The 13,446-nt window shown below is 37.0% G+C and overlaps 1 protein-coding gene across 7 annotated transcripts in view; it reads right to left on the minus strand.

Annotated features, from left to right (window-relative positions):
• The window catches only part of PIGK (phosphatidylinositol glycan anchor biosynthesis class K), a 71,196-nt gene that overhangs the window by 48,810 nt on the left and 8,940 nt on the right, over positions 1–13,446 (minus strand). For all 7 annotated transcript variants that reach the window (XR_012674468.1, XR_012674469.1, XM_075156044.1 and 4 more), the window contains 5 exons: positions 12,815–12,926; positions 12,358–12,454; positions 11,898–12,015; positions 11,000–11,110; positions 6,080–6,252 (listed from right to left, as the gene is read on the minus strand). Coding sequence is in view for 5 of the 7 variants with exons in the window: in XM_075156044.1 (XP_075012145.1) it covers positions 6,080–6,252; positions 11,000–11,110; positions 11,898–12,015; positions 12,358–12,454; positions 12,815–12,926 (611 nt within the window). In the remaining 2 variants the exon portion in view is untranslated. The remainder of the gene's footprint in view (positions 1–6,079; positions 6,253–10,999; positions 11,111–11,897; positions 12,016–12,357; positions 12,455–12,814; positions 12,927–13,446) is intronic.

A 13,446-nucleotide genomic window follows, 5' to 3' on the forward strand; every position in this document is an offset into this window, starting at 1 on the left:
GGTAAAGGAAAATGAAATAAAAAACCTAGACTGAACACCCTATGATTTCTGGATATTCTCAGCTATCTACATGATGTCAAAATCTACTAGATCTACTTAGGACCTCCCCCTAAATCTGCCATGCAACTATTTTAGACATTACCTGTCTATTACCTAACACTATTATGTATATAAGTCAATTGGCATATGCAAGTCACTTATGAAGAACATGTAGCTTCTGGACTTGATTCAAAAGCTGATGTTAACAAAAATATTGCCATTGACTTGCATGTGCTTCACAGCCCCTCTACAGACCAAGAGGTTTGTTTTGATGTCAATGCCTATTAAAATTATACATAGAAGTAACAATATGCAGGTACAGCAAAGTAGCATTCTACTGAAAATAACATGAAATGATAGAAGCACAGCCTGGTACTAACAGTTCAAGATTTCTCATAGAAAAAATGCAATATGCCACACAAAACCCCATCAAAAGTTGGAGGAAGAGAGAAAAAATCATCCAAGATCAAAGAAAATCTGACTCAAGAGCCATAGTTTTGCAACAAAACATATTTTCTTACCAAAAAACCAAAATCTGGCAAAAAGCATGGTCAAAAAAATCCTTTCAAATGAACAAATAATATATTGTTCAAAGCTGCTTTTAAAAATATCTTGCTAAATAGGGACTGTAATTACCAAGTATAACACTTTAGTGTATTTAAAGTCTTCCCAACACAATTTATACCTGCAGTTCCTTTTGTCAGTCATCCTTATTTATTTTATATTGATGTTATACTAGTGAAATTGTATCCCCCTATATAAATTCTCCTACTACAGCCTTCATATGAATTTTAGTTGCATTACCTTGAAAAGTTCTTTTACACCAACAGGTAGAGGAGCATATGTATATCTGCATATGTATATATTGATCTATCTCTAGGCAAACAGAGAAAAAACAAATATATTTACAAAATACTTTAAGAAATACATCAATAATTTAACATCGAGTATTAGTTCACCCTTTTTTTCATTACTTGTAGGCTATTAAAACACACATGAGCCAAAAAATCCACACTTACAAATTTATTCTGCTATAATGGTAAGACATTAGAGGAAAATATCCTACAGGTGTAACTGATTAGCGTGTTTCATGAAAAAAAATTATGAAGCCCATCTGAAGACGTTTCCAGACAACCAAGCAAGCCTCCCCTTCCACGTCCAGCACCATTTACCCCCCCGCCCCTCTGTGCTCCCCCAAGCCCCGCCCCGCGGGGCTGGGGCCAGCGGCGCGAGCTCGCCCGTTCCAATGCTGCCACCTGCCGGCGCTGCCGGGCACCGCCGCCCCGCCCGCAGGCGGCAGCCCCGGCGCCCCCCGCAGCCACGCGACCACACACGCTCCCGTCTCCGTTGTGCGGTATCGGCGGCGCCCAGCCGCAGCCACCTCCCGCACCGTGTGGAGGACAGCCCCAGCTATTTCTGCAACGTAGAGGACGTGCTGTCACCAGAACAAACACGGCAACTTTTATCTTCAAAAGCCTTCGCATAAAGAATAGGTAGAAAATACAAAGGGGTGGGGGGGAAGCTGACATACACCTGTCACTGACGTAACAGCAAATCAGGACGCAAATGAGAACTGGGAATTTCTCGGAGAACAAGAGCTTTCAGAATTAGTCCTAAAAATGATTCATAAAACTTAAAAGAATTACAAATCTGAGGCATCTGGTAAAAAATGAACAGTGATCTCAGAACAATCCCAGCCTTTTTTATTTTTAGGAAAAGCCCACTGAGCTGAACAGCATCTACTAGCCAAAAAAATTACCTATTGGTTCACAAAGTGGACCCCCATGGATTCAGGAACAGGCAAGAGCAGCTTTACTTATTAAGCACATCAAACTGAAAATAACTGGTGGAAAAGATGATAACACACACAAAAAAAAATAGATTGAGAGAACATTAGCTATTAACATACTGCAAATGAACCAATTACTCACAATTACTCTGGTATACAAGCATCCTTCCTAACACCAGTGGCCAATTTATTTATTTTTAGGAAAACAGTCACTGCCAGTAGTACCACAATTCTTCTTAACAGAAGTATTAAATATGAAGCCCAATTCTCAAAAGCAATGAAACTAGGATGGTTTTATATGATGCTGCCTTTAATTCCCTTCTTACTACCCTATAGAGAAATATTCATCCCAATTTTTACCAACACTTTCCGCTGATACACATCTTTTCATCATGATAGGAGCTGAAAATGAGAAAGTGTTCCAACCAGCTGTAGAGTTACAATCCAAGTTCGAGAGACACACTCCTAATTTGTTAGATATACTAAACTCTGCAAGGCTCCTTCTCCAAAGATGCCGGATTTCTTCTACTCCTTAATGTTTAGTTTTTGCTCTTTCATGGGGATTTAGACAAAATACCATCAGCTGAAGCCCCAGAACCCCTAGACTGTCAGGTTTTCTGCTAAAATTGGCAGCTACAAACCCAGTCAGGACTGCGGCAGATGCAGAACAAGCCCTTTGAAGTGAACATAGCTTAGATTGAAACTGCTATGAAGAAAGGAAACAGCAGAGGATTTTTTTAATTATTTTTTAAAGCCTTTACTCACAAATATTCACCTACTACTATGTGGATAGAAAGAAAGCCCCTTCTTTTGGTTAATTAGTAGTTCTCTGTACAAGACTCTGTATGGGTCTAAGCCAAAGGAAACTTCAAAGGCCTCACTCGTCAAATGTCACGGCTTGTGCTCAACAAGAAACTGCCAGTTCTGGTCTGGTTGCACAGCTATAGCTCATGCTGAGCTTGGGAGTGGATCCGTATTACGAATTGCTAAGCAATTGTGTAACAAAGGAACAAACTTCTATTGAAAAGATCTGGCAAAGTCACAGCAGTGGGTTAGATGAAAACTTGAACATCTGCCAGCAGTACCATCCCAATACGTGTTCATGCCTCACGTGACAGCATCTTCTTCATCCATTATCTGTGTAATCAGTGGTTTCTCTCTTTTGTTTGTTTGCTTTTTAATGCCCTTATCTGCACATATGACACTTGCAACTTTAAAAAAAACAAATCAGATTAACACAGACTGCTTAAGACTGCGTCAGAGTCGAGGTCTGTATTTCACTTTCTGGTTACGCTCCGTAACACGAATGTTCTGTAGCATTCTACTGCCACCAGCGTGTAAAAGGAAAAGGAAGAAGGTATCAAGCTAACATTGAGGGAAAAATAAAACGAAGAGGAAATGATTCATAAAGGAATGAAGCCAAGAGACTATATCAAATATTAAACCAATAAAAGCTCTGCAAATTATCTTTTAGGAAAAAAATGTAACTGGAATGCAATACAGAAAAAAGGAAGAGACTTAAGATTCTGCATAGATTTTGTCAGAATAAAAAAAGATCTGCATGCTCAGTAACCAATGTAATACATCAAGATTTGTATTACTGGTATATATTTGTGATCTATCAGATACTTCCGGGTAAATACTTCTTGCAAACCCTTAAGGGGCACAAGTTCAATTCTACATGACTTTTTTCCTCTTCACAAAGGCTTTTAAAACAATATTAGGTATGAACAAGATTATTTATGACTAATTTGGAAGGATTATTCATTTTTCACAAACTTGGTTTAGATCTCTCCCAATGATACCAAAAAGAATAAACCAGGCTGTGCTAGCCCCATCTTTCCCTAGCTATTTCACATCAGGGTGCAACTTGGGGTGTCAACAGCCATCATATTTGCAAAAGGCACAGAATGGTTTAACTAACACTGAGGAGGTTAAGAATATGCACTCACATTCTTTTATTCGAGGGTCATTCTTATATTAATTTGGGACAATCGGGGTAGTATCTATCCAAAGATTACATAATTTGTGAAGTGTTCTGACTTCTTAACACTCTTAGAAATAGATGTGTGTAACATTTATAATATTCTTTAAATAAAACCAGAGTAACTAGTTCTTGCAGAGCAGATCCTCCAAAACTGCATTTTTAAAAAGCATTAACATTTTTAACTACTAAACTCACTTCAAGCTATAATTCGTAAATTTGTTGTAGTGAAACAGATCTCTGTCATACCAAGAGGTACTGACCTCAGAATTCTCTTTAAGGAATTTAAGAGCTCCACATCACTATTTATACAGCTATACTACAATGTTCCAGTACTTTTCTACGAAGTCCATACTTTCTTCTCCATTAAAAACACACTCTCTATACTCTTCCGAAGTGGTAACAAGAAACTGAGAACTGAAGTACTTCTTTGGAAAATTGTATCTGAGTATAGTGCAATGGATAACTTACTGTTTCATATGAGACCACTTAAAAATGGTCATACACGTTACAGACGTGAGGCAGTATTCCATAAGCTGCTGCTGTGTGCTTTCATTCCTAGGCGTACACATTCTCGAAGACTCTCTCAAGCTAAAGGAGAACTATTTAGCTATTAAACCAGCATGTTCCTATCCCTTCCAATTTCACAGATTCAAGTTCACCAGAATCGCCACGATATTGTAATACAGCTTTCACTAAATATCAGAACATTTCACAAGGATAATATTCCTCTCTGTGCATGAGTGCCCATTTTTCAACATTGCTTCCATGTGTCCAATTCAGTAGTGTGTCAGATAACTAAAAAAACCTCATGTGTTGGCACCAAACTAACTCAAAAATAAAAACTGAAAATCCCAACCAGCCATTTCCTGTTTCAGAACAGTACAGTTGTCCAAAACCTATTTCTCTTTTTAATTGTCCACAAATTAGAAACCCACATAGGTAAGTTTTCATCATGGTTTTTGACTGGCAAAATGTCTGTTATTTGCCAAAAGCTTTTTTATTCTTCAGAGAAAACAAATATAGTGTCACTAAATACTATTCTAAACTAAGCAGTCGCAAAATTAGCTTAAGATATATATGGTTAGTACTAACGCGCATGACAGATAAAAATACAGTATGAAAATAAAATATGAAATATACTAAACCGTGTAGGATATTTTTAATTATAAGGACCAGAGTTATTGTTATCTTTAGAATAGAATAGACTATTTCAGTTGGAAGGGACCTACAACAATCATCTGGTCCAACTGCCTGACCAGTTCAGGGCTGACCAAAAATTAAAGCATGTTGTTAAGGGCACTGTACAAATGCCTCTTAAACACTGACAGGCTTGGGGCATCGACCACCTCTCCAGGAAGCCTGTTCCAGTGTTTGACCACCCTCTCGGTAAAGAAATGCTTTCTAATGTCCAGTCTAAACCTCCCTGACTACTTTAAAATTAATAAAACTGCTATCCACTAACTTGTTCTTTGATTTGAGTAACAGTAAACAACAAGGTAGACATAATTTACATAAATTTATAGGTTGAAAAATATTTCATTCCTGGTGTAGAAGACTATTTCAATCCTTTTTTTTTCCCCCTTCCAGAGGACAGTATCATGAAACATAAAAGATGCAACAGAAATGGAAGTTCAATGCTAAATAAACTCTACACTACAAGCACATCTTCCTTTACATGTTCCCAATAGGTGGCAACAGAATACCAAAAATACAAAGTAGTTTATAATTCTTTCTTCATCCACAAAGTAATGAAGCCCATTCTACCAATGAACTTGCACCAGCAATTTTATTCAAATGAATCGCTGCATCTCAGCAACAGAAATTCCCAGGACAGTCAATGTCAAAAGCCAGAGAATTCACAGAACAGAAACAAAGCATTTATTAAAAAGCTAGTTGTTACGAAACAACTACCCGATTCCTTATACTCAGAGCTTATCTGAGGGAGTAAACTATTATAAGCAGGAATTTACAATAACAAAATGTTTCTGCACATTAAAGAAAAAATGTTAAGGAAGAAAGAAAATTTTAGACTAATTTTTTTGTTGTTGACATCCACACCTTGGTCTTTAGCAGTATTTATTTACAGGACTGAATAAAGGGGTGAGCATTTTTAAACAAAGTTTTCAGCTGACAAACCCCAACTTTATCAGTAGTAGCAGGTCCACACTAACTCCCTGATTCTTTGAAATGACAGGAAATCAGAGTTGTTCTTTCCATGACAGTTACACGACTATACAAATCAAGTCTAAATAATGACTACTTACTTGCTTTCAAAACCAGCTACGTCATCGTCCAAAGAAATTGTCTCTGTCGTAATTTCCACCTTTCTCACACTACCAAAGAAGTCTGTTATCAGAACATTTTGTGGGTCTCGCTGAAAGAGATCAGTTCGGTGCCCAGGCGTGGAAACGCACAAACTTTTTGGACAGACCTGAAACTGAAAACCAAGATGGACAATCATACCTTGTCCCTCATTCATCAATAGTCTTTACATATTCCTTCCAAATGAAATCTCTATAAAAAGAAAGATATATGCCACACATACTTGCATAAATTTCAGTACAAGCTCCACAGCTGAAAAAAATGATTGAACAAAAACATTAAAAAGCATAAACATCTCGATTATGCATTTCACAATTATGCCGTTTGAGTTTAGAAATGCTTCTGTGAAAGCCAACCATCAATTACATCTAACTGATTAAATGCACAAATGTATTTCTGAATATAGATGCTGCTACAACCTTCCAAAAAGTACAAGTGGGTATAAGTTCTTCATATTTACCAAAGGGAGGCAGGCAAGATTAAACAAGCCTTGATCAGTAGCTAATAGTAAAGGCTTCATAAAAAAGTAAAAATTTACATTTTGATTGAAAAGAAAAAATCTCGTATTTCTAGTTTATAGCCTGCAAATTAATGCAGAATTAGGATCTTCAAATATCAAAGGTGTTTTACATACATTAAGTTCACAGAGGCATCCTGTAAAACCTAAAAATTAGCTATATACCTTATTATTTATTTTACCTATCTATTTTGTCTACATATCAGATCCACTATATCTAGCACACATTGCAACTCCTGGAAGACAAAAACAGCACTAACAAACTGTTTTCAATGGACTCAATTCTGTATAAAGGTACATTTGCAGAAAATAAGTAGGCATAACAGTGGCAGATTTGTTGTGGCATTCAGAGTATCTGACTAGACAGCACGCCTATCAAATAACAAGATTGTTATGTACCCAGCAGATATTCAAGGCAAAACCAATGCATTTTGGACACAATGCCTTTTTGCACAAGTCCTACCACGCTCACCACAGAAGTCTCCAATATTTCCCATCTGGACAGATTCCTTATTCCAAGGGATCTTGTAATGCATATAATGTAACACAATGGCTTGTATTTTTATAATTAATGATACATACTTAAAGTGCCGTGAAATGCAGCCCAAGGCCTCACTCTCCCTAACCTCCTTGATGAACTTGGAAAGCTGAGTTCATGTCTCAATCATTAGAAGGCACTTCACAACCAAACCAACCACCCTACTACACACAGGAGCTAGACACACATCCCTGCTAGACAGAGGCGCTAGCTCTACAGCGCTCTGGACAGTTTCAGAGCAAAGGTTGCTGTCCATTCAACTGTCTCATGGGCAACCCGCAGACCACCTAATAACAGCGTAGGTTACGCGAGTACTTTTATGTTCCAGCAAAAAAGAACAGATTAATGTACAGGACTAGGAAGGACGCTCTCCACATGGGTGCTCATCTTCTTTAATCTTAAGTTCTCCAAGTGATTTTAAAAAACACGTTCGTCAGTCACTGGATCTCGAGCTCATATACCTAATTACATCATGTGTCAGTTCTTAGAAGGTTGCACTCTTAGGACAAAATCACAGGTCCTAATTAGCTCAATGCAGATGCAGCCTCAATTATCCCAGATCATGACTGACAAAACCTGTGAGTTTCAATCCACACTTGCCAGCAGAAATTCTGTGCTCAACCTGACACAAAATGGATGGGCTTGTGTGGCTCCTTCTCTTAGGACAACAGAGCCCTACATTTAAAAAGCTTCCCAGAGAGGAAACAATGTACCTGGCTTTTCTTCATAGGGGACAGATTCTATCTCCCCATTCCTCCCTCCTGCTCCGTTACAGTTTTTCTTTAATATCTTGTCTTTTTTGTCTAAGCCTGTAAGCATACGGCATTAGGCTGCTGGTCTAGGGAGACTTCAGCTCAACTTCACCTTTACCTTAAGTGAAGCATACAAGCGCACATATCCACTGAGCTCTTTTTTAATGATTCCCAACTCTTTTTGGCAGAGTATCACACAGCTGCTGAAGAAGAGATAGGGGCAGATCAAATCTTTCTGTTATCCTCCCTGTGAAGTGAAAATGAACTAGACTCATCAGCATCACGCTTCCCATACAAAGCCACTTGTCAATGCACACAAACCCTCTCAAGTTTGTTTCACCAAAATGCAATCAATTTTCTTCAACTCTGCTCCAACAAAGGGCACAAACATAAAAACTAAGTCTCTGAAGTAAGCTATAAAAGCTAAGAATTTGTTTTAATCTTGCTATTTGATGCATCTATGCTGCAGTTATACCATTAAGTCTCTCTTCCAAGCTCTCATGAGAGTATAAATGTTCCAAAACAACTGCATCAGCACTGAAAGTGGGAAATTGATACTGCAGCCAACTATTTCTAACCTGTCCCACAACAATTTACTACCACAAGATGTTGAGATGAATCTTGAACAAAAATGTACAATGACACTTGAGAAGACTTCAGTATTAAAAATCTACCTATCGAGCACCAGTGTGAGAAAAGAAAGACTGCAAAGCAATTACACAACAGCAGACTAACGCTAATAACTGAGGTCTTCTGACAAGAAAAGGTAAACGCTGGCTAAACGAAAGACATTTGTTCGTGTCAATTTTTCAAAATTTTTTAAAATAAGATATTATTCAAATAAAGCTAAACAATTCCCCAAAATGGGAATTTTGTTATCTTGACTTTTCTTAACAAAATTTTTAGCTATTTTATGACAAATGAGATCTCATTTAGAAATTTATTTGCATCTTGTTTTAAAAGTTCAAATGTGTGACATTTCAATTTAGTCTTTACTTTTTTGGAATTGTGATCATACCGAAAGTCAGTCATTTGCAGTGTTATGCTATCCCTAAGCAACACAGATGGAGCAGGTGGGGAGTAGGTGGAGTGGATTATGAAAAAAGATGTCTCATTCTTTGCAGGAATGCAATATCCAAATCTTAGGTAAATGTGAAGAGAAGCTGTTTTAAGAGTGGTTGGAGAAAAGTAAAGAGGTGACGGGATAAAAGCGGTGTAACAAATACACAGTACTTCTAAAAGCAGACATTTGACGTATCAGGCGATCAAACAACTAAACATTAGCTAATAATTTTAAAGCTAGTTAGTGAGCCACTTAATATGTTATCCTGAGTTTGGAAAGCATTAATTTTAAAAAAATCAGACTTGGATAAGCAGTAGGTCTTTGTTCTTAAACCAGCACAACACTAACAGTGCATTTCAGTGCCAAAGTATCCACTATAACTGTTGGCAAATAAATGGGCTTATATCCTTATCATGGACTAACCATATGTCACTTTGGAACTCTTAGATGAAGGCCTGAAAAGCACCGACTCGAAATCAAGAGGTCACGTTTGCTGAAATACGTGCGTATGATGACTCAGTACATGATCATCACAAATCATGATATATTTGGATCCATTCTCTTCCCTTCCCAAAGCAACAATAAGCAGATCGATGTATAATAAGATGACTTACATGATGTAAGGAATTTCCCAGTATGGGATAACTTCCCACAGCTCTTCCTGAGTATTTGGCATATAAGCAAAAACAAAAATGCAAGGGAGAATGTTTAGATACCTTCTCCAAAGAGCTCAAAACGTAAACTACTTGACCAGCTAACAAGCTTTCTATACTTTTCACAACAACTGGATTAATATCTAACTAGTTAGATAGACCAGTTATACCACTTCCCAGATGGTGTCTTATACATTAGAAACCACTGTTTATTTTCTAGAAGACGACACTTAATCAATAAAGGACTTGCATATTCTTCTTTAACAAGATTTATTTTAAAGTTATCTGCATCCCATGATCAGAAGGTATTAAGTTACAGGACAGAATTTCATACCCATGGTAGTAAAAGAATCTTGAATCTTAGTCAGTGACTCAATTCTGTATCAACATAAAATCTGTCAAGTGTGGGCTGTTTAGAGTGAATTCTACTACACATCTAGCAGCCAGGCTAACACGATCCTCTGTAGACAGAGGGTGGCATAAAACTTTTGAGCAGCTGCTCCTTTTACAGAAATGAATCAAAGACAACGTGTTTTGTAAGTGGTGGCTCTTAGATCACTGACACAGCACGTCAGGATTTACAGCTACAAGGCACCAAAGCATAATGTATTACTACAATAAAACTAGTACTGGAACAGGTATAAAGGCTAATAGAGTAAATAAAATATGGTTACTTTTTATGTCATCTCACCAGTGTATACATCTAACTGTTATAGTGGCATTTTCATAAATTTTGTCACAGGTTATCTGGTTGTTTTTTTTGTCCTCCTGCCTCATATCTGAAAGCTACAATTAATATTTACCTAAGATATAATTAACTCCAAAAACTGATGGATTTTGACATATCTTGCTCTGGAATCTAAGCAGATATACAGAGAAGTTAGTCTCTACAGGAATTTGTGAGTGCACAGTTAGAATTTTAACTTTTTAATCACCTTTGCAAAACAACATCAATGGCTGCCTTTCCACATCTGCAAAGTGTCTGCTATCCATTTTAGAAGCTTCCTACTATCATTTTTCATGTGCAAATACTTCATTCTATTGAAAAGAATATTTAATGAATACTTCATTTATTTTTCAACAAATAAAAAAAAAATCTGGCTAATTTTGGTTCATTTTTTCTGTAGCCAGCAAACCACTTTCCCACTGAGGACAATCCTTCAAGTGTTACACTACGACTACATTTAATAATGGCAAAAAGACACTCCCCCCCAAAGCCACTTCCGAGAGAAACAGCAGGAGAACAAAAAGCATTTGGAGAACCCTACGGACAAAATAAATTAGTTTTGAAACTGTTAAAGTCATTAGCATATTCATGAATGTTGAGTATTCTACTTACTAGGTCATTCATATTTGTCTGACTGGCTGGATGAATTTCTTCCAAGAACTCTAGCACATAGAACGTGTATCTGTCCATAAGATGAACGCCAATCCCAAGATCAGGTTGATGCTTAAAAACAACACACAGCAGTTATCGGGCATTTGCAGGAGAAAACTCAGTATTTAGGAAAGGCAAGAGAATGTAATAGCATGTTACAAAAGCTAAGCATAATTTTTTTTGTTCTTAGGCAAATTACGCAAAGAAAATGACTAGCTGTGAAGAAACATATTGTTGACAAGTTGAATGATATAGTTTATCTTCATTTTTCTAGACTATATCCTGCTAATCGCTGTGTTTGCCAAAAAGCAGGGAACCCCTTCTTCTTAATGGTCCAGTACAGATTTGTGGGCTGCCCTGAGCTTCTCAGGCCTTGGAAAACAGGGCTGGAAGAGACAGCTTATCTTACAGCACTGTGTGGATTCAGATAATCTTGACCTTCTGGTTTTGGTCTGGCTAAGATCTCTCTCCTATCACTCCTTCTGTAATTCAGCTGGGATATAATTACAGCAGGTGAAAGGTAGCGGGTATTTTTTTTGTATATCAAGTGTAAGAAGTCCTAGATTGAATATTCCCCAAACATATCTCACATAAAAGTAGACTTCACATAAAATTTCTTCCCATTTTAGGCAATGCATAAATTGGCCAGCAAGCGCAGAAATCCATCGTTCTTTGGGATAGCACACAAAAACAAGCAGGAAAAGTACACTTACAACTTTTGTCAAAACCACACTTTGTAACTAAATACCTTACACATTCAGCAATTAGAAGGGAAATTTTTAGTTAAAAGTCAATAGGACCTGTGCTTTTAACTCAGGCATTCTGAAAATTGTGTTCAGGATCACAAAAATCTACTTACTGATAAAGAATCTTCTCCAACTTGGCTGCTAGCCAAGGCCATTATATTAGGTGAATAAAATCGTTCATACATGGATGCTCCTTGACAAGTATCAATAATAAACAACAATTCATTATACCTGAAAGAAATAAAATTCTCCTTACCCATCCTTCTTTAAATTGAAACAACATAGACATACTTTGCTTTTTAGTTACCAGGACAGCTGCTAGGAACCTGAAGAGAAGACTTCACACTGATGGATTGTAAGACGCAAGTTTAGTCAAAGCAGTACATTTGGGCAGCTGTAACTGCAGAAAGCTGAAAACAAAAATTAAATCTCTGCTTTCTGAATGCAAACTTTCATTAAATTTTATGGACAACAGATAGTATCACTGCTGAAGGTAAGCAAGGCCTACCGGTAAGACTTCAGGCATGTTCATGAAATACAGTATTTAACCTCTAAATAATGCTTTTTTCTTACCTTCTTTTCTGCCACATTTGTTCAAAGGCATCAGCAAGTTCTACATTTGTGATTTCTTCAGAATCTTGAAATTTTAGGAAACCATTTCCACCATGGCCTGACAGAAAAATGAGAAGTTAAGCAAGTATGTAGGTTAAAGGAAGATATTCAGCCTGGTTGACCATTTTTCTAAAAAAACGCAAATACAATTCTCCTTCTCCAAACAGGCTTCAGCAAAAGAAAATATTAGTACAGTAAGAACAGTACACATACATAATTTAAACTGGAAACTATACTTGCTAAGTACTGCCTTACAGGTTTTTTTCTTAATTAGTGTGACATGCTAAAAAAAGAAAAAAAAATCCTTTTGTTGATCCTTTTGTTTGTTTGGACTCTTAATGGGTTTTCATGCTTTCAAACAGGCCCATCCAACTGAACAACAAACATCAATAAATTGTATACATAAACCTGTAATTACCTGTCATATATATTAGAATATTGCTTCTGTCATCAGAAAGAAGACGTTTCGATCGCGGTGTGCTTGGTGGGATTCTTCCTGTTAATACACGCAAGAAATTTTCGACAGTAACCTATGAATAGAAGCATAAAGTAATTTTCTAAAGAGAAAAATACTGATTAACAACTCTAGGCTGGGTTACACAGATTAAATAATGGAACACTAAAATATGCATCTAACCAGATGTAATATTGCATGGTATAAATTGCATAAACAGACATTTTCTGTTTAAGGTTTTACTGCAGGTTCACAATCGTGTGGTACCTTTTACTTTATCCCACTAACATCAGCCTGTTCCTTTATTATATCCAGTAAGTCTACTGCCATAATAATTTCTAAATACATTTTCATTGATCTGAAAACCTGTATAGGTTTATTCTGCCAAAGCTGCTCATGTACTCACAAAATGCTCCAACATTAGTATGTGTTACCATGGAAAAATAAAAGTTTAAATTCCCTCTGCAACTCAGGAAAGGAAAAACAAGATCAATTTCAGTTACATAAGTCTTGGAGTGATCAGGCAAGACCCACCTGGACGGTGGCTGTAAAACATCCTATAAAACACACTTCCTCTTCATGCAGATGTACAGAGC

Source organism: Calonectris borealis, chromosome 8, assembly GCF_964195595.1.
Source record: "Calonectris borealis chromosome 8, bCalBor7.hap1.2, whole genome shotgun sequence".
NCBI lineage: Eukaryota > Metazoa > Chordata > Aves > Procellariiformes > Procellariidae > Calonectris > Calonectris borealis.